The 22,377-nt window shown below is 37.9% G+C and overlaps 1 protein-coding gene across 1 annotated transcript in view; it reads right to left on the bottom strand.

Moving 5' to 3' along the window:
• The window catches only part of Setx (senataxin), an 85,452-nt gene that overhangs the window by 60,989 nt on the left and 2,086 nt on the right, over positions 1-22,377 (bottom strand). The window contains exons 2-6 of the mRNA XM_026395404.2: positions 17,164-17,347; positions 12,560-12,767; positions 10,230-10,339; positions 3,059-3,278; positions 1,976-2,095 (exon numbers count right to left, since the gene is read on the bottom strand). Coding sequence (XP_026251189.1) covers positions 1,976-2,095; positions 3,059-3,278; positions 10,230-10,339; positions 12,560-12,767; positions 17,164-17,340 — 835 coding nt within the window. The 5' untranslated portion in view covers positions 17,341-17,347. The remainder of the gene's footprint in view (positions 1-1,975; positions 2,096-3,058; positions 3,279-10,229; positions 10,340-12,559; positions 12,768-17,163; positions 17,348-22,377) is intronic.

Consider the following 22,377-nt stretch of genomic DNA (forward strand, 5'->3'; position numbering starts at 1 on the left):
TAGAGACAAATTTCTTCTTTCATTTTGTAGAAATCCCCGTTGCTCCTCAATTCTTACTTCCAGTACTTTCCCTCCTGTATTAGAAGTACAGTGGGCAAGATACTGCCCTACTTAAAGACCTTCAATGGCTCCTTATGTCTTCAAAGAAAATTCTAAGTCAAGAACTTGCAAGATATTGCTCTATTGTTTTCATATTCCCAAAATCTCACACTAAAAAAAATCACTAGCTTTTTCCCAAATAAGCACCATCTATCAAAATTCTATCCATCTGTCCAGCTTAAATGCCTCTTTCTTTATTAAATATTGCTCAGCCATTTCATTTCCTACAGAAAGAACTCTTCTGGGCCAAAGACCCTGTTACTGACAATATTTAGTCACCCTTGAATGTATAGCTGTATTTCCCTTAGACTTTCTAAAACCCTGCATTCAATCATTCATTCATTCATTCATTCATTCATTCATTTATTTATTTATTTATGTAATCCCAGGTCCTTGGGAGGCTGAAGCAGGAAGACTGCAAGTTCAAGGCCAGCCTGGGCTGCTCAGCAACATCCTGTCTCAAAATATAAAAAGGGCCAGGATGTAGTTCAGTGACAGAACACTTGCCCAAAATTCACAACTCCCTGGGTTTATTCCCTGTTTGTCTCTCTCTCTCTCTCACTGACACATACCCCCTCTGCTTTTTTATCAGTTATTTGTGCAGCTCTTCTTAGGCATTTTGTATCCCTCACAATAACTGATGCTGCCTCATGTTTAATAAGCTCTCATATAAGAAAAAAAGTAGTTAGGTGAAGACAGTTATAAAAGATTTCTTAAGAAAGGTGACTCACATTTTGAAGAAGGTAGGTGAGCTGGATTAACAGAAAGGACAAAATTATATGTGCAGATATGCACAGGAAAAGTGAACAATTTATGAAGCAACTGCTGGCAAATGAATCAGTAACCACCCTAATCAGGAATAATATATCAGGAAAAGACATGCTATGAATAAAATAAAACTTATTTCTTTTAAAATCTCCAACCAGTGAGTTCATATCCAGTCAAGCTGTTTGCAGAAAAGTGAAAGGTGGGAAAATATGTTCATTATGTTGGCATAGAATCTGGTATGTTTTGTTGATTCATTCCTTCATAAATATTAGAAGCACTCTGTTATCAGCTTAATTCAAGCAACAGCAAGAGTGTGGTCTAATAAACACCATGACAAATTTTAGGATCTTTTTTTAAAAACCATCTAAGATCAACACTGTCCAAGAACATCTTCTGATGATGGGAAATGCTTCATATCTACACTTACACTGAATCCCCACACATTGGTGGTGACTGAGTCTTGGAATATGGCTAGTGGGACTAAAAAGGTGGATTTTTTATTTTAATTCATTTAAATTTCACTAAGCACATGTGAGCCAGGTGTGGTGGTACACGCCTGTAATCCCAGTGGCTCAGGAGGCTGAGGCAGGAAGATCATGAGTTCAAAGCCAGCCTCAGCAAAAGCCAGGCACTAAACAACGCAGTGAGACCCTGTCTCAGATAAAAAGCAAAACAGGGCTGGGATGTGTCTCAGGTTGAGTGCCGAGTTCAATCCCCAGTACCAAACGAACAAAAAACAACACATGTGACTGGTAAAATGAACAAGCAGGTAAAGACTGTGGGCAAAGTGAAGCTCTGCCCAATGTTAGTTACCACACCTGTGTAAGGCCCAGGGATTCCAGGGCTCATTCCAGCACTAACTGCTTCAATGTGGAAGTTAAACCACTTTGAGTTTCAGTCACTTCTTCCATAGTAAAAGGAAGGTACTTAAATTTTACTCTAAAGGTCCTTTCCAGTTCAAAAGTCTGTCTCTGTGATGTAAACCATAAACAATAAATTAGTTTCTTTTCTCCCCACAATATCACACCCCACTCCTTCTATTGACACTAGCATTTTAGAAGTGCATCATCACAAGACTCAAAAGCAGTTAGCAAGGGAAATGTGTTACCATCTGATTGCCTCTCCATGGTGTGAAGGATTGACTGCATAAAGTCATTTTGCTTGTCTGAGCCCAATAACAGTGAGTCCATGGCTTGCTCTTCAAGAATGGTCAGCAACATGCAAATACCTGTAAGATCATTCACAGTGTTCTTGAAGTGATGAAATAACACTATTCTAATGCCTTTTCTGGTTTTGCTGGCAAAAGGGGGAGAAAGATGAACCAAAAAGAACCCCATTCCCCAAATATATATAAGTCTAAGATATTTGAGTACAGCGGCTCCCAAGTAATAGAACCTAAACTGTTTCAAGGGTAAAAGGGCAGAATGAGACAGGCTTGGTTAAAGAACAGTCTAAGATGACTACCATGTAACCTGTATTTCATCAAGTCTAAGATGCCTTCGATTTTTAAATGTACCAACTTCATAAATCACTAAGGAAGAAAAATTAATGCCATTTATAGTACATGACCTTAGGACCTGGAATTGATGAAATGGGGAAGAACCATTTTGACTCAGTACCAAACTTGTAAATAATATTCATGTTTCTTTAGACCAGCAAATATTTTACACATTGCAAAAGAGTTGTTAATGATAAAACCCTATTTAAAGTCAACCACTATCAGGTGCAGTGACACATCTGTAACCCCAGTGGCTCAGGAGGCTGAGGCAGGAAGACCCTGAGTTCAAAGCCAGCCTCAGCAAAAGGGAGGCACTAAGCAACTCAGTAAGACACTGTCTCTAAATAAAATACTAAATAAGGCTGGGGATGAGGCTCAGTGGTCAAGTGTCCTCGAGTTCAATCGCTGGCACCCCCCACCAAAAAAATTAACTATTTAACTTATACTTTGTTGTTCTAATATTCCTTTAAACAAGAGATTCATTTGCCAGTGCTTGAAAATATACCTCTTCCACAGGTATCTAGGATAAGTAATGTTTAATAATACACATAATGTTTAAGTCAATTAAATAACAGAACAGGAACTAGGAACAATGAAATCCTGAATTTTGAAATTTGGACCAGATAACCAAGAGATTACTTCCTGTTCAGGACACTCAGGAAGAATAATTATTGGTGTAGAAACAATACTCACCTAACCAATAGTTTTTGTAGTTGGTTGTATCATACATGTGTGAAGGCAGAAGAATCAGTTTACCCTTTTCGAGAACAGAAGAAGTATAGATGTCTGGATTTTCTAAAAGCCCCAACTCTATGACTTTGAAGAGGCAAGTTAAAACCTCCTGTAAGTCATAATAATCATCTCTGTCCACTTTTCCTAAGTTTCTTGCAGTCAGGATAGCCCAACGCCGAACCTAAATGCAGAAACAAGAAGAGTATGTTTATGACTTCATTCAACAAAGGTCTACCTATGTACAGCAACAGCTTAGATAAGAAAATTGGACTTTCTCTACATTTTAATATACTAATTAAGACAAAATATAGATCTTGTCTGATCCCGAACAAACTAAACTTAATAGACTTAACAAGCCATTTATGAGACAATCATTTCCAATCATTTAAACACCAACAGGAAATACAGTATTAAAAAAACATTATATGTGAAAATGGCATTTTTTACAAAGTTCTTAATTTTTAGAAACATATACTGAACTATCTTGTGGATAAATTGCTTTGATGTCCAAGATCTGTTTTAAACTGATCCAAAGCAGAGTAAAATGTTGAGTACATATTGGTAATTGATAAAGCTTACTGACTGATAAATGGGAAATTTCACTGTGCCATTCCCTTTTTGTATGTTTGAACTTCTCCATAATAGAAAGTTTAAAAAGGCGAAGAGCCAGGCAAGTGGCACATGTCTATAATCCCAGTGGCTTGGGAGACTGAAGCAGGAGGATCCTGAGGTCAAAGCCAACCTCAGCAATTTAGTGATGCACTAAGCAACTCAGTGAGACCCTGTCTCTAAGTAGAATACAAAATAGGGCTGAGGATGTGGCTCAATAGTCAAGTGCACCTGAGTTCAATCCCCAGTACCCCCAAAAGAAAATAATAATAATTTAAAAAAAGCAAAAACCAGACATCTCCAAAGAAATCACGGATCACTTCTAAATGACAGCAAAACATATAGAAGTGACATTAAATTTCTCAGAGACCGTAAATTAAATTTAGTGACTACAGACTAAAGTCAATAACGAAATAAAGTAGAAGAGAAAAATATCAAGAGTGCACCCTGTATAGTAAAGCCTTTCATGAAATACTTTCTTTTATATGCTATGTATGTGTGCACTCAATTAATGCATTTTTAACTATAAGTTACAGTTAATGAAGTTTGAAAAAGACCTAATGAGTAAAAGCCTGAGCTTCAAGCCAACATGACTAATGAATTACAAACTCCTGAAAAAAAAAAAAAAAAACCTACAACAAAGGTATCCATGAATCTATACTGATAATAAACAGGTAATTGAGGAAGAGGGAAAAGGGTCTTGATTTCAGTATAATTAATGCCAAATGCTGTCTGATAAATATCAAGACACTGCTGGAGTTGAAAATCACTATTTTGCAAACATAGAAAAAAACATATATGGTTACATTTAGGAAATTGTGGTTAGTGGCAGGGTATTCACATGTCTAAAGCATCAACAAATTAAACTGGACAGCACCTTAACTGACTACAATGAAGACCACTGTAAGCACCACACACACACACTCACACACACACACACACACACACACACACAAAGTATTCATTTTGTTTGTTAACCCTGTGGAAAGGGTTTTCTCCTATATGTAATCTTCAGGTACTTTATTTCACTTATAATATTACTAAGATTCATCCACAGTTTCAAATTGGCAAGTTTGTCTTAATTGCTACATAATATTCCAATGTCTGACCAAACCAATTTCTTTATCCACCCTCCTACTGATGGTATTTGGGTTGTTTCCAAATTTTTGTTCACTCTGGGTAGCATGCTATGGAATTTCTTATATAGGCCTCCTATTACAAAAATTTTAAGTTCTCTTTCACATACTAAGCCAGGAATTAAAATGTTGATCATGAGATATGTGAACATCCACAAACTATTCTCTGAAGTAGCTGCACCAGTTTATACTTACACAATTATTCCTTACCAGCAATAACAAGATTCACAGAAGTGCAAAATGATATGACTCTGTGCTCTTATTTCCCTGACCTTTAAATTAAAACATTCCTTTGTATGTTTATTAGATGGACATATTTTTTCTGTTGGCTCATACCTGTTCAGATCTTCGTCCATATTTCTTTTGCAGTATTGTTAGTATCATACAAATCTCCCAATTTTTAATTTCTATTTTCACTCTCTTAATGGTATATTTTGATTAACAACAGTTCTTAATAATAATTTTGTCTATTTTTACTTCATAATCAATGCTTAGTTTCTTTTCTACAAATTCTTTCAAACTGTCACTAAAGTATGCTGAAGTATTCACTATAGTCTAGTATGTGGTCATCTTTGTAGTATTTGAAAAACTGGTTAGATGCACAGCTCATATATGTAGCCCATAAGTCAAGCTTATAAATTGCCTTATACTGATATTTAATTCCCTTCCTGGATTTTGTCTACTGATTCATCAATAAAGAACAAGAAGGGGGCTGGGGTTGTGGCTCAGTGGTAGGGCGCTCACCTCACACACATGAGGCACTGGGTTTGATACTCAGCACCACATAAAAATAAATACAGCTATTGTGTACACCTACAACATACACATATATATATAAATAAAAGAACAGGAAGGTCTGGGTATGTGGCTCAGTGGTAGATCACTAGCCTAGCATGCACAAATCCTGGGTTCAATTTCCAGCACTGCAAAAAAGAAAAAAAAATAAAATGACGACTAACAGGAGTATGTTGAAATCTCATACAACATTAATGAATTTACATATTTCTCCCTGTTAATTCTACCAATACTCCCAACATCTACTTTGATGTTACTTTAGTATATTACTCACTTGACCACATATAACCCTTTTTAAAAAAGACTACGTGATAATACTATAACTTCACCAGTTTTTTTTTAAGGCTAGTATTTGCCTATTATTTTTCTATCCCTTGTAATCAACTTTTTTTGTCCTTATTATGTTTTAGGTGTTTCCTAGAAGCAGAATCTTTCTAGATTTTACGTCTTCAGTAATTCAATCTATTGTTTAACTGACAAATTCAGCCCATTTACGTTAAATATTGATGTCCTTCAATATGTTTATATGTATGAGCCTTTTTTCTATTTCTTTAAAAGCATTTCTTCTTTCTTAATAACTCTCAGCTACCTCTGTCCTTAGGATAAAAACTTAACAGCATGCTGCCACATCCTTGATCTCCTTGCCGGTCAAACCCATCATCATGTTGCTATTACCTATTCCAAATTACTGCTGATATATTCACTTTCTTTGAATTTAACTTTAAAAAAGAAATTCAACCACAGTATTTATCCAACTTTATGTATCTCTTATAATATCTCCTGGATTCTTATCTTTTATGTACTTCATTTGGTGCTGGCCTGTGTGTGGTAGACCTAGAACCTTATACAAACAGGATATTTTAATTATGTTCTTATATTTAAATGAGTCTGGGTAGAGGTACAAATTTAGGTTTTTAAGCTCTCTCCCCATAAAAATACTCCTTTACTGTCTTCTTGCACACAGTAGGACTGCTACAAATCTGGCATCAATCTGATTCTGTTTCCACAATATGGTCTTCTCTTAATCTTTTCCAATTTATTTTTGCCACTCTTAAATTTCATTGATTTGCTGAGGTTGAGACCTGGCTTTTCCTTTTCTTCTTAGATTTTATATAGGTCCTTAGAATCAAGTGATCTCCTTATTTTAATTCCAGTAAATTTATATCCATTATTTCTCTAGTATCTCTTTCTGATACTTCTTTTATCTACATTAACATTACTACTTTTTTCTTATTATGTCATCTATTTCTCTTTTTTCATTCTTAAGGATCTGCTCAATCTAGTCTTATCAGTAACTCAATTTCTCAGCCACAGCCATTCTATTACTCATCCTATCTCCTATCTTATGTTTTCTTTTTCCTTTTTTTTTTTTCCCTAATACCAGGGGTTGAACCCAGGGCAGTTTACCACTGAGCTATATCCCAAGCCCTTTTTATTTTTTATTTTGTGACTAGAGTTTCTCTCAGTTTCCCAGGATGGCCTTGAACTTGTGATCCTCTTGTTTCAGCCTCCTGAGTCATTGAAATTATGGGCAAGCACCATTATGCCTAGCTGGTTCTTAGTTTTCCAGTTCTCATTTCACATTATATCTTCTCTTATTTCTTCTAGCATGTTTATTATAATTTTTAATTCCTGGATAATGCCCTGGTATTATCGCTTCTATTGAAATCTTTTTCTCAAATACCTTCCTAACTATGCAAGAAGGCCAGCCCCCAGCCTGGCTTACTCCCAATGAATTCAGGGATAAGAGTGGTGGATAAACCCAAGCCATAAAAAGAATAATCAGTCACTGCCACACAACTTACATTTCCAAGGTTAGGGCGAAGCAATATTAGGAGAAAGCACTAGTAGGCTGCAATTCCTCAGTCCTGAGGGTTCTGATGGGATGGCACTGAAGTAACTACCAGTGTTAGCTGCTCCCCAACTGCTTATCTCAGCACCTCACAAACACCAGGGCTCTGTGCTGCTCTGGTTTTTTTTGTTTTGTTTTTAATATCTATTTGTTTACATGCAGTGCCAAGAATCGAACCCAGTGCCTCACACATTCTAGGCAAGTATTCTACCACTGAGCCACAGCCCACTGCCTGTTTTATTCCTATCATCACCTGGATCAGATCTTGAATTGCCACAGATACAGATGCAAGCACTGCTTATCCAAGGAAATGGTAAAGGAGAACTCAAACCAAAATATTAATTCCTTTCCCATTTTATCCTCCTACAGCCAAACAGGTGTGTGAAGTCAGTTTTTTGTTGCTGTGACCAAATTCCTGACAATAACAAAGTTTCAGAAGTTTCAGTCCTAAGTGGGCTGGCTCCATTGCTTTGAGCCCGAGGAGAGGCAGAGCATCATGATAGATGAAAGTTACTCAGCTCACACCAACCAGGAAGGGGGGGGGGGACACAGATTAAGATACAGTCCTCAAGGGCTCACCCACAAAGACCCACAGCTCCCAATAATGCCTTCACATCATTAATTCACTGATGGGGTTGAAGCACTCATGTTCCAGTCACTTTCCAAGGCCCACCTCTGAACACTGCTGCACTGGGTACCACACCTTTAACAGGCAAAGGTCTTCAAGGAACATCCTGGATCCAAACTGTAATACAGCTATCTCCTACACACCTCTCACACCATTCACAACAGATGTCCTCCAGAGCTGACCTCAGTGGAAGGGCCAACAGAACTGGTCTGGGCAATACAGCTTAACAATCATGTTCTTCATGTGTTATTCAGGGAACTGGTTTGCAAGCTCATCCTACAGGGAGGGATTCCACATTCCTCCACTACTCCTTCCATACCATTTCCTAACTATAAAGTTGGGATTATCTCTATCTAACCCGCAGAGTCCTACTCCAGAACTCAGTCTATTGTCGGCAGGTCAGGGCTCCCTGACTTTGGTTTACACAAGACACAATGTAGACTCAGCCACCAAGCCTGCAAGTGCTTGGCCCAGAATCTGATTATGAGTTGAGACCTGTGCTATAGTTTGCATCTGAAATGTCCCCAAAAGCCCATGTTAAAAGCTTGGTCCTGGGCTGGGGTTGTGGCTCAGTAGTAGAGCGCTTGCCTAGCATGCACGAGGCCCTGGGTTCGATCCTCAATACCACATAAAAATAAATAAAAAAAATAAAGGTTTTGTCTAACCAAAAAATACATATTAAAAAAAAAGGCTTGGTCCTTAGCTTAGCTCTATTGGAAGATGACAGAATCTTTAAGAAGTGGGGCCTAGCAGAAGGTCTTCAGGTCACTGGGAGCATACCCTCAGAGGGCATTATGGGACTCCCAGTTCCTTCCTTTCTCTTTCAGTCCTTGGCCATGAGAACTGTTCTGATCCACCATGCACTCCTGCCATGATGTGCTGCTATAGGCCCAAAGTAATGGTGCCAACTGATCATTGACTAAAACTTCCAAAATTAAGACAAAATAACACTTTCCTCCTTATAGTTGATTATCTCAGCTATTATAGTGATAAAAAGCTTACTACCAAAACCTGCTTCCTCTGTAGTCAGACCTTGGTACTCTGTCAGCCTTCTTTCACAGAGGAACCCCACCTGTCTTGTTCTAGACACAGAGCTTGGCCTGGTTCTTTGTCTTGCCTGGAGTGCACTTTTAATATCTGTGATACTGCAAAAGCTGAGCCCCAAGCTACCTACAGCCACGCAGGCCTACAAGATTCTACCCATTTATTACTTTGGGCTTCTTCTCTTCCTTTGCTGGACCACGGAAACAGTTAACTTGTAAGAATTGTGACTATATTTTTTTAATGTCCTCATTTTTTACTTTTCCTATCATTGTTGTGTTTGGCACAAAGAAACTGAAATTCAAAATCACCTGGACTGGAGATCCCAGACCATGCTCTTTCTCAGCTGGCGAAAACGAGCCCTTTGTTCTTTGCCTAACTTTGTCAGAGCAGCCTCTCATGGCTATTGGATGGCTTGGTGCAGTAACTCAGTTCTAAGTGTGAGGACCAGCAGCACAGACTGCCTCACTATAGGGTGATAAAAGCCCAAACCTCAGCCAGAAGACCATGTCAAGTTTCAATGCTTCAATGTTGCTCTCTCCATCTGTTCCTGCTCATTGTTTTGACTTTCACGTTCTTCTTTGTTTCTGGCACCTAAGAATTTCCCAGCCCTTCCCTGCCCCACCTTTTAATCTATAAGCAAAATAATTTTTTCAAACATTTAAACTAGTATTTCAAAGTTTTTGGAGTTGGGTAAGCAAGTAAGAAATGAGAGGAGTCCTTCTTCATTAATTCAACTGACATATTAAAAGACAATCAAAATTATTCCCTTACTTCACTTTTAAGTTCAAGTATCACCTATCATACTACCTTTTTTGTAGCTTTAATAATATAAAATATAAAAATTTAAAAATATTTTAGCAAATATCTTAAAATAGACACCAAAAACCTCCACTAACCCACTATGGGGCTGGAGACACAGCACCCTGAGGTAAAGCACACTTGCCCAGCATACCTGAGGCCCTGGGTTATATCTCTAGTGCAAAATCAAACAAAACCAAGCCTCCATGAAAGCTATCTGTTTGTACATAAATAAAATATATCCTTCTATTGCCTAACATTCCTACTCACCGTTTCATTGGGATGGACCAAAAATAAATAGATCCCCGGATGTTTGTCAAAAACCTGAAAGGAGCAATTGGCTTGTTCCATTTGACAAAGTGCTTCAACACATAATTCATCTAAATAGGAAAAAGGAGGCAGAAAATAAAAATGTAAGTCTTATCAACATTTTAAGAGTCCCTAAATCTGACTCCTTAGTTGTTAATGTTAAGTACATGAAAAAGTTGTCAGTTGCCCCCGACTTTAATTGAGATATACAAATGCTTACAATGTAAATGGAAGAACAATATTCATGATATATGCCTACTCACGTGATCACGGTATGTTCTTAGCATACTCTTTACCAGAATACGTATACCTCTCTCTATATATTTCTACAATTGACAATTATCTCCACAGGGTATTTTTGAGAAGTATGGTTATAGAGCTGGTCAATTCCATTTGCATTTTACATTTTGACCTAGCTGGGCTTTATTTAGGAGTGAAGAATGAGTCAGCTTTTTCCCCAAATGGCTATTTATGAATTATGAATTATCAATTACCCTATAGATCAACTAACTTTAGTGTTTTAAGCTTCAAAGAGTATTAGTAACATTAGTTGGGATGGGAAAGAGGGATGATGACTAGAAAAAGAGTTCAACGCATGTTGATAATGTTTTGTTTCTTGATCTAAATACTGGCTACATAAATGTAAAAACTCATGAGATATACTTTTCTGAATGTTGTTATTTAATAAATGTTTTTAAAATGCCCTGTTAGAATTGTTGAATCTAATCACTTTGAATTTATTGACTTAGAATTTGTTCATCCAATTAAATCTTTAGGTCTACTTTTCAGTTTATTATAGTACAAAGAATAGAGACCCAAGTTAAAAATAAGAAAAATCCAAACTGTTTTTCCGCATGGCAACTAGATAGTCTCTTTAACAAGCCAAACACCTGGTAGGGAAAAAAATAACTAGACAAGGTGGTACATTCCTGTAATCCCAGTGGCACAGGAGGCCGAGGAAAGAGGATTGTGAATTCAAAGCTAGCCTCAGCAAATTAGCAAGGCCCTGTCCCCAAATAAAATATAAAAAAGGGCTGGGGATGTGGCTCAGTAGTTAAGCACCCCAAGTTCAATCCCTGATACCAAAAACAAACAAAAAAGAAAAACAAAACAAAAAACAAGGATATGTTTTTGTACCTGTACAAACACACAGGTGCATGGTTTGTACATGAATTATACAAACCAAATTCAATACATAGTCCCTGACAGGATTTTCGATTTAAACAAAAGAGACAAAATCCTACATTTTTGGGACTATTGAGAAAATATGAATGTGGATGAGATGTAAGATGCCTTAAAAGTATTCTTAATTTATTACATTTAATAGATGAAGATGTCTTTGAAGAGATCTATATTAAGAAATACTGAGGAGCTGGGGATGTGGCTCAAGTGGTAGAGTGCTCGCCTAGCATGTGTGAGGCACTGGGTTTGATTCTCAAAACCACATAGAAATAAAATAAAGATATTGTGTTCACCTAAAACTAAAAAAATTTTTTAAAAAAAGAAATACTGAGGGCTGGGGTTGGTGGCTCAGTGGTAGAGTGCTTGCCTAGCACATGTAAGACACTGCGTTCAATCCTCAGCACCACATAAAAATAAAGGTACTGCGTCCTTCTAAAACGGAAGGAAGGAAGGAAGGAAGAAAGGGAGGGAGGGAGAGAGGGAGGAAGGAAGGAAGGAAAGAAGGAAGGAAGGAAGGACCAAAATCTAGACAACCACAACATGCGATGCCATGGAGATCGGTGAAAATCACTGCGGACCAATGGCTTTCACACACAGGGATTGTGCTCTCATCCCTTTCACCAAGGGACATTCAGCAATGCCTGGAGACATTCTGGATTGTCACAACAGCACAGTGGGGAAGAGGAAGCCACTGGCATAGTACACAGCAGCCAGGAACGCTGCTGTACATCCCACAATGAATAACACAGTCCCCCACAATGAAGAATTATCTGGTCCAAAATGTCAGAAATGCCAAGGCTGAGAACCCTGCTATAGATATGTCAATAAACATTAACTGAATGAGTAGGTATGTGACAAAACAAATTCAGCAAAACCTTAACTATAGTATTTATATGGCAAGTATCTGGTGTTCACTCTTCTTACAGAGTGTGTGTGTGTGTGTGTGTGTGTGTGTGAGAGAGAGAGAGAGAGAGAGAGCGAGAGCGAGAGCGAGAGCGAGCAAGACAGAACCCAAGGCTCACACATACTAGATCAGCACCGAGTTATATCCCCAGGCTAATTTTTTAAATAATAAAACATGTAAGTTGAGAAACACCCAAGATACTCACTAACACGCTCATGTAGAAGCAGATAAGGATATTTCAATATTTCCAGTAGAGGAACTCGAAGTTTATTTTCAAAGTCTTGGCCAGTGAAGTCCAATGGCTGTGCCTCTCCATTGTCTACTATATACAAGTCAACATAATCTCCAATTTCTGCCTTCATGGATTTTTCAAAGTGATTTATGAGACGTAAAGTTTCTAATTCCCATAAGACCTACAGGAAGAGAAAAATGGACAGTGTATTTTATATCAACAAAATATGCTAGAAGGGTGATCATTCTAGAAAACCTTTTCTTCAGTATACAAATTCAGAAGTTTAAAGTACTAGCCATTACACAGACATGCCTGAGACACTGCAGCTTGGGTTCCAGACCACTGCAATACAGTGAATACTGCAATCAAGTGAATCACACGAATTCTTGATTTCCCAGTGCATGTAAAAGTTGTTTACACTATACCATAGTCTACAAAGCAGCGATATGTGTAAAAAAAAAGTAATATAAGTACCTTAATTTAAAAATGCTTTATTGCTTAAAAGTGCTAAGGATCATCTGAGCCTTCAAGGAGCCGCAATCTGCTGCTGACAGTCTTAATGTTGATGGCTGCTCACCATCAGGGTGGTAGCTGCTCAAAGGTGGGAGGCTATGGCAATTTCTCAGTGATGAAGTTAGCTCTTACTTTCATGTAAGATTTCTCTAGAGCAAGATGCTACCAGATGGCATTTTATCTATCTTCTTTCAAAATAGAGGAGTCAATTCTACCAAGCCCTGCAGTGCTTTATCAACTAAGTGTATGTAATATTCTAAATCCCTGGTTGTCATTCAACAATATCCGAGGTTATCTTCACCTGGAGTAGACTCCATCTCAAGAAAACTACTTTCTTTGCTCATCAGTAAGAAGCGACACCTCATCCATTCAAGTTTCATCAGAAGATTGAAGCAATTCCATATCTTGAGGCTCCACTTCAAGTTTTCCTGCTAGTTCCACCCCATCTGTAGTTAGTTATTCCACTAAGGTCTTGAACTCCTCAAAGTCATCCATGAGAGTTGGAATCAATTTCTCCCAAACTCCTGTTAGTGTTGACATTAATTTTTGGAGAAAGGCAAGGCTGGCCTTATACTGGTGATCTTCCTAACTTCAGCCTTCCGGTAGCTGGGATTCTGGGTATGCACCACCACACACAGCTTTTATTAACCTCTTCCCATGAATGCTTTTAATTTAATTTAGAATGGGGAATCCTTTCCAGGTTCACAATTTACTTTGCCCAGATCTAGCAGAGGAAATGACCGAGTGGATGTTGAGTTAGTAGGCATGAAAACATTGATCTTGCCAGGTGTGGTGGTTTTATGCCTGTAATCCCAGCAACCAAGGAGGCTGAGGCGGGGGGATCACAAGCTCAAGGCCAGCCTGAATTATTTAGTGAGAATCTGTCTCAAGATTTTTAAATAATTTGAAAAAGGGCTGGGAATGATACAGCACCCCTAGGTTCAATCCCAAGTACCATAAAAAGAAAACATAAATCTTGTACAGCTGTACTGTCAATGAGCAGTAATATTTTGAAAGAAATCCATCTTACTATGCATAACCAGTGAGCTTAAAATATTTAATAAACCAGTGTGTAAAAAAAATGTACCATTATCCAGCTTTGTAGAGAAGGCTTTGCTTTGAAGCTTTCCGGTATCTTCTTCCTGGTATTTTCTTCCAATATAAAGTTATTTCTGCTATACTGAAAATCTGTTCAGTGAAGCCACCTTCATCAACCATGTTACCTAAATCTTCTGGGCAACTAGCTGCTTCACTTTGCACTTATATTATGGAGATGGCTTCTTTCCTTAAACCTCCTTAAAACACGGGCAGATCAGGCATGGTGGCACATACCCATAATCCCAGCAACTCAGGAGGCTGAGGCAGGAGGATTCCAAATTCAAGGCCAGCCTCAGCAACATAGAGAGGCCCCAAGCAACTTAGCAAGACCCTGTCTCAAAATAAAAAATAAAAAGGGCTGGGATGGGAGCTCATTGGTAAAGCACCCCTTAGTTTGATCCCCAGTACCAAAAAAAATGAAAAAATAAAAATAAAATATAAAGCACAGGCAGAGTCTATCTGGTATAATTCTTAAGAACCCTAGGGTTTTTTCAGAATGGTAAATAAATATTGATTTCAACCTTAAATCACCAGCCACATTAGCCCTTAATACAACAGTCAGACTGTTTTTTTTTTTTAAAGAGAGAGAGATGAGATGAGATGAGAGAGAGAGAGAATTTTTTAATATTTATTTTTTAGTTTTCGGCGAACACAAAATCTTTGTTTGTATGTGGTGCTGAGGATTGAACCCGGGCCACACGCATGCCAGGCGAGCGCGCTACCGCTTGAGCCACATCCCCAGCCCCAAGTCGGCTTATTTTTTGAGGCTTTAAAGCCAGGCACTACCTTCTCTCCAGTTATAAAAACACTGGCTGGTATCTTCTTACAATATAAGGTTATTTCTGTTACACTGAAAATCTGTGCAGTGAAGCCACATTTGTCAACCATGTCAGGAGATCCTCTGGGCAACTGGCGCTTCACCCTGCACTTCCATTAGGCAGATGGCTTCTCTCCTTAAACCTCCTTAACCAACCTCTGCTAGCTTCACTTTTCTTCTGCAGCTTCCTCACCTTTCAGTCTTGCAGAACTAAAGAGAGGGATTTGTTCTGCATTAGGCTTTGGCTTAAGAGAACATTGTGGCTGGTTTGATATTCCCTTCAGACCAATGAAACTTTCTGTTCACTTTGTCATTCACATGTTCACTGTAATAGCATTTTTAACTTTCTTCAAGAACTTTTTTTTTTTTTTAAGAAAGAGAGAGAGTAAGAGAAAGAGAGAGAATCTTTCAATATTTATTTTTTAGTTCTCGGCGGACACAACATCTTTGTTGGTATGTGGTGCTGAGGATCGAACCTGGGCCGCACGCATGCCAGGTGAGCGAGCCACTGCTTGAGCCACATCCCCAGCCCCTTCTTCAAGAACTTTGCATTTACAACTTGGCTTTTCGCACAAGAGAATGGCTTTTATTTTCTTTTAGAACTGGGGTTTTAACCCAGGGGAATTTTGCCACTGAGCTACTCCTTAGCCCTTTTTCTTTTTTGAGATAGGGTCTCATCAAGTTACTTAGGGCCTTTCTAAATTGCTGAGGCGAGCCTCAAACTTGTAATCCTCCTGCCTCAGTCTCCTAAGTCACTAGGATCAAAGATGGGTGCCACAGGGCCCTGCCAGAGGCATAGCTTTTGACATGCCTTCCTAAGCTTATCTTTTCTAGATTTATCTTGTCTTTTCTAGATTTATCTTATCTTTTCTAGATTTATCTTATCTTTTCTAGATTTTGATTTAAAGTGAAGGACATGTTACTCTTTCTTTCACTTAGACACTTAGGCATCATCATACAGTTATTACTTGCCTTAATTTCAATACTATTGTCATTCAGGGACTAAGACAGCCCAAGGAAAGGGAAAGAAATGGGAAATGGCCAGTCAGTAAAGCATACATACAGAATACATACAAGGCTTACTGATTAAGTTCTGTCTCATATAAGCATAGTTCACGGCACCCTACAACAATCATCAAAGACCAATGACCACAGATAACCATAACAGAAATAACTAAAAAGTTGGAAGTATGGCGAGAATTACCAAAATGTGACAGAGACACAAAGTGAGTGCACTGGGGTTGCAAAATGAAACTGGTAGACTTGCTCAAAGCAGGGTTGCCATAAACTTTCAATTTGTTAAAAAAAAAAAAAAAAGAAAGAAAGAAAGAAAGAAAACCAGCATCTGTGAAGCACAATAAAGCAACAAGCCAAAGGAGGTATGCCTACATTAATTTAAGGGAAACAGCTTGTCAACATGGCCATGCTTATGAGATATGAGTACATGGAGTATGTATGAGATGTTCAAACACCTCTCCTGCAGTTTTGCTAAAAGTATCCCAGCAACCCTATCCACCATGTTCTACTCAAAGGGCAGGAGCAAGGCCCTCTCTATCTTTCCTTCCATGTTCCAGCCATAGCTGCCTACCTTAGAGCATCAGCTTCAGCATGAAGAAAGTGGGCTGCTTCATAATTAGCAAACTTTATAAAATGCAAGTCTCTCAACAGATTCATAACTAATTATCCCACTATCATATACTGTACACAGCTCTATGTTCTTTTCATCAAATAAATATAATAAACCAAATGCTTGCCTTCAGAGATCTGTAACCATCTACCCATAAAAAAAGAAAAAGAATGATTACCAATTAAAAAAGTCAAGTCATTCCAATACATGAAGACAGCACCGAAAAATACATTGACATAAAAAAAATATTCCACACGACTTCATTTTATAAAATTATGTCATATCAAAATGACAAGTGATGAATTATAAAAAATTCTGTTTTAGATTCCAATTCAATTCCATCAGTGGTAAGTATTTATCAGTACCTGCTACATACCAACTAGTAAGCTAGGTATTACCAAGGTACATTAGCTTTTAAATTTTAAACTCCCATCATTTCCCTGAATGCTTCTGACAGAGTTCAAATTTATTCTCTTCTTTATTATTAGCTCTGAAAAACAATGCCTATCTCATGTAAATTACCTTATGCAAGAATGGCAATTCATCTCTTGCTTTGTGGTATTCAGCTACACATTCTAAGCAGTAGCAGAGGTCTTCATCAGCTGTCTGGAATTCACTGGTTAGGGTCTTGGATGCATAGCACTTGAGGAAGTCAATGGTGGAAATACCACCTGGAGTACACCAACAACATGTGCTCATTCTGTACCTATACCCAAGAAAGGAGACATTGACAAATTTAAATAACACTTCAGACTTATCTTTTATGGAAAATGGGTATCCATCCTACCTAAGAACCAAGTTTTGAACTTAAAATGAGCCTCCACTGCTAGAACAGTCTGCTGATCACCTTATTACTGAACCAACTAACTCAAAAATCCAAAAGCAGGGCAGGGGACACAGCAGTGGTAAAATGCTCACCTAGCATACTCGATGCTCTGGGTTCGATTCCGAGCATCACACACACACACACACACACACACACACACACACACACACACAAAAAAAAAAAAACTACAAAAAACTGAAAGCACTTTGATAGTAATAAATATCATAAGGCAATGTACAGTTGTGCTACAGATATAACTCTGATGAAAAATACAGAGGCCATACTCACCAATGTTTTTTCAAAGTACAAATTTTGGAGTAGCCTAGTAATTTATGGGAGGCAAAGCAAAAGATCAAGAAACCTTTCATATTTCCAGAAGCCCTATTCTAGAAATCTCTGGAAACAAAAACCCATGGATCTAAACCTATACCAATAACAAAAATACATATAAACAAAAGATCTTTCTCTTGTTCAGAAAGGATATATACGTGAATTTACGTATATATACATATATATTAATTGTTGCCCATACTCATTATTCTTCAATATGCTATAAATTCTTATAAATGCTAGCAACCTACTGCTGCTAACTTTAATGTTGGTTTTTGAGCCTCTTCAACTTTTTTTTAATATACCATCACAGCCTTCACCAATCAAACTTAAAAGTTAAAGGATTAAAATAATCATCCAAATCTTAGCAATCTCAAAAAGAGCAAAGTAGCCAAACAGTAGGAAGGAAGGAAGTGGAAATCTCAAGAACCAAATATGTCAAAGGTTTGAATGAAGATACATAAGGCGGGTCCTGTCAGAATTGCAGATGGCATGAAACAGGTTCAGTAAATAGGAAGGATACCAGAATCCAAAGAGATCTCCAATTCCAATGAAGTACCACCAAAATAAGCTAAGACACTATGGTTTTATCCCTATAACTAAATGCATATAAAAGCTAACAGAAATCCCACTGTTAGGAAACAGTGTATGGCCAAATAAAAAAGAAATGTATACAGTGATAATATCTTAAATAAATAAATAGGTTACAGTAGGGAAAATGCAAAGTAAATCCAGAGGATTTTGTAAAGCCAAAGAGTCAAACTTAAAAAAGAGTTTTCCAAGGCTAAAGCTGAAACAATTTGAACAAAATAATGTAATACTGGATTATAACCCAAAGAATAAATGAGTACAAATTCATCTATACTGATACAAATAAGTGACTGAATGAATCAACAAAGTACACATCTTCCTTGTATAAAAATTCCAAATAATACATATGATATCCATGGTTGCAACAGGTGAAGCTTAAGGATCCCACCTGAGTATGAACTGGAATTTTAGTCAATCACCTCCAAAATACAGAAATTGGAAAGGGCAAAACCCAGCACTTTATAATGAAGACACCTGACAATCACAACCTTAAGGAAGGGATCAAGACCAACATTCCTCATCCAGAGGAAGGAGTCATGTCAACACCCCTAACAAGGAACTTCAACTCTCTGGTATGCTCCCCAATGTTCCTGATTCCAATCCAGTAATGAGAAAAACAGACAAACCCAAATTGAATATGCCTAGCATGCATGAGGCATTGGGTTCGATCCTCAGCACCACATAAATGTAAAATAAAGATATTGTGTCCACCTAAAACTTAAAAAATATTAAAAAAAAAAATCTGACCTCAGCCAGGCACAGTGGTGCACACCTGTAATCCCAGCATCTTGGGAAGCTGAGGCAGGAGGATTGCTAGTTCAAAGCCAGCCTCAACAAAAGCCAGGCGCTAAATAACTCAGTGAGACCCTGTCTCTAAATAAAATACAAAATAGGGCTGGGGATGTGGCTTAGTGGTCACACTAAGTTCAATTCTTGTTAACAACAAAAAAAAACAAACTGACCTCAAGTTAATTTTCCTATAGAAAAATATCAGCCAAATTGGGAGGGCCGGGGCAAACCCAACTGTGAACTAAGTTCCTTTCTTAAACAGAATGGACCCAACCATAACCTGTGTATTCTCTTCAGGGTGGAATCACTCTAAAGATAACGAAATCTGATTAGTGGCATGTTTTTAAAAAGGCTCTGCATTTTTTGTGTATATACATACAGCACATAAAGAAAGACAATCTATTGATGATATTAGAATTCACAGAAGAGAAAATTAGAAAAAAACGTCTTAAGAAGGGAAGAAGAGACAGTCAGGAACTTAAGCAAAGTCACTGAATGTTTGAAAATAAAAATTTGGCAAAGCAAGGCTTTTGAATAAGTATCTCCATAAAATTCAGAGTAACAAAGTCTCTGCTAATGGGAAATTGATGAAGTTTTGAAAGAAATTATACTTTTCTTCTAAGGCTGCCACAGTCTGGCTGGGCACAAAATAACCGAGCCGCTACAAGGGACTTGTAGGTTCAAACAGGAACTCCTTTATTGCCGGAACTCCAGCAAACGCCACCCACTCAGCCCTTCTAGGAACACCACACACCAACCAGAACTCCCTCCACCAGCAGGCAGCAGGAGTCTATCTACAACTGAATACACAGCCTGTTTCAATCCAGCATCATCAAGTCACAGCAATTATACACAGCTTAATTTAATCATCATCATCCAACTGGGCTGTGGCTCTCAACATAAGACTTTTTTAAACTCCCCAATTTCTCTTTAACCCGTGATTTAATAATTATAAGTGCATAAATATAACCAAATACATGTATCTGTCTTGTAAAATGATTTTTAAACTTTACTAAATATTACCTTTACTGGACTGAGGATGCAGTTTAGTGGTAGAACACTTGTTTAGCATCTGCAAGGTCCTGGATTTGACCTCCAGTACCACCAAAAAAAGAAAAAAGATTACTTTTACTCATGCTTCTGAAAGGAATTTAGGGTGGCTTTCATCATGTAAGTACACTGAAAATAAGATTTCAAAAAATGTCAAAACTTATTTTGGAGTTCAATTTCACTAAGTCTTTAATTAGAAGCTGACCAAAGAATGGAACAAAAGTATAAAATTAGTTACACAGAAAAAAAAAAATAGAATGTAAGTTCAGAGGCAAAGTCCTGCCTGTTCCTGACACCAACTCTAATTTACATTTAATTAATACCTACCTTTCACAAGGAAACTGCAGACTAGGGAATGCCAAAATACAGTAATTTAATTTAAACAAAATATTCTTATATCTGAAAAGACATCATCATAATACTAGGATGTTTACAATCTTGCAGAAACTGGTTTTCAGGTGATCTACTCCATGTGGGGAAGTGAGCTAACAAGAATAGAAAGTGAAACTTCACAGAGATTGGCAGATAAAAAGATTACAGTTGGCTGGAACCACTGGCACATGCCTGAAATCCAAGCAAAATGGGAGGCTGAGCTAGGCATGGTGGCACATACCTGTAATCCCAGTGCCTCCAGAGGCTGAGACAGGAGGATAGGAGTTCAAAGCCATCCTCAGCAATTTACCAAGGTGCTAAGCAACTCAGTGAGACCCTGCCTCTAATAAAATACAAAACAGGGCTGGATGTGGCTCAGTAGCAGAATATCGGAGTTCAAACCCTGACAATTATTTAAAAAAAAAAAAGGGGGGGGGGAGGCTGAGGCAAGTGGATCCCATTTTGAGGTCAACCTCTGTAGCAGCTTAGCCTCACTCTCTCAAAAGAAAAAGTTGTAAAAAAGGAGTGGTATGAGCACCCCAGTTTCAATCCCAGTACTACTCCCACACAAGATTATAGTCACTTTAAACTTTAAAAACCTGATGGGATTTACTGGAAACAAAATGTGTACTTTAACATAATCAACAGAGCAGAAAACTAAAGAAATCTATTGAGGGGCTGTGGCTCAGGGGCAGAGCACTTCCCTAGCATGTGTGAGGCACTGGGTTCGATTCTCAGCACCATATATAAATAAAGGTCCACCAACAACTAATAAAGTATTTTTTTAATTTGTTTTTTAAATTTATTTTTTTTAATTTTAATATTTATTTTTTAATTTTCGGCGGACACAACATCTTTGTTTGTATGTGGTGCTGAGGATCGAACCCGGGCCGCACGCATGCCAGGCGAGCGCGCCACTGCTTGAGCCACATCCCCAGCCCCCTAATAAAGTATTTTAAAAAAAAAGAAATCTATTGAGAAAATTAGCCTACTTCCTCATTCATCTCAAAAAGGAAGAGTAGACTCAGCGGTAGAGCGCTCACTTCACACGTATGAGGTCCTGGGTTCAATCCTCAGCACCACATAAAAATAAATACAAATAAAAATAAAGGTATGCGTCCAACTACAACTAAAAAAATATATATAAAAAAAAAAGGAAGAGTAGAGCAACCTACTGTCAGGTGCTTTTGGGAGCTCTGCCTATTTTCTTTGTGCTTGAATAAATCCTACTCCTTTCAAAAAAAAAAAAAAAGATCAAATTTTCTCAAAGTAGATGGGAGTCACTGCCACAGAACAAGTAACTGTAGAGCATTATCAATAACATGCCACCTTGATTTCTCTCAAAATTTTAGATTTGGGGCCGTAGCCACAAATCTAAAATCATCCTGGTCCAATGGCTAAACCCAAGAAATCTCATTAGGGTGTTCTTTATCTTTTAAGAAAAAATTTTGCTCATAAATGACTATGAATCCTGTAAAACTCTGCAGAACACAGTCCTTCCTGAGGTGTGTTTTATTCTCACTGAACTGCTACTGCTTGAAATCATTACCAAACCATAAACGGAGTGGAGGGGGTGGGTGTTGGGATATAGATAATACCGGGGATTCAGAAGAGAAGTAAAAGCCACTTTCTGAGCATCAACCAAAAAGAGAGTTGATGTGTCAAAAATGCAGGGTGCTTCACCAGACGTATGGCTATACCCTTCCCCAGACTCATCCTTGGAATATCATTCCTCAAAATTAACTAGCCAGAAATTTAAACAACAATCTCTTTCTTCT

This window comes from Urocitellus parryii, chromosome 4 (genome assembly GCF_045843805.1).
Source record: "Urocitellus parryii isolate mUroPar1 chromosome 4, mUroPar1.hap1, whole genome shotgun sequence".
Classification (NCBI taxonomy): domain Eukaryota; kingdom Metazoa; phylum Chordata; class Mammalia; order Rodentia; family Sciuridae; genus Urocitellus; species Urocitellus parryii.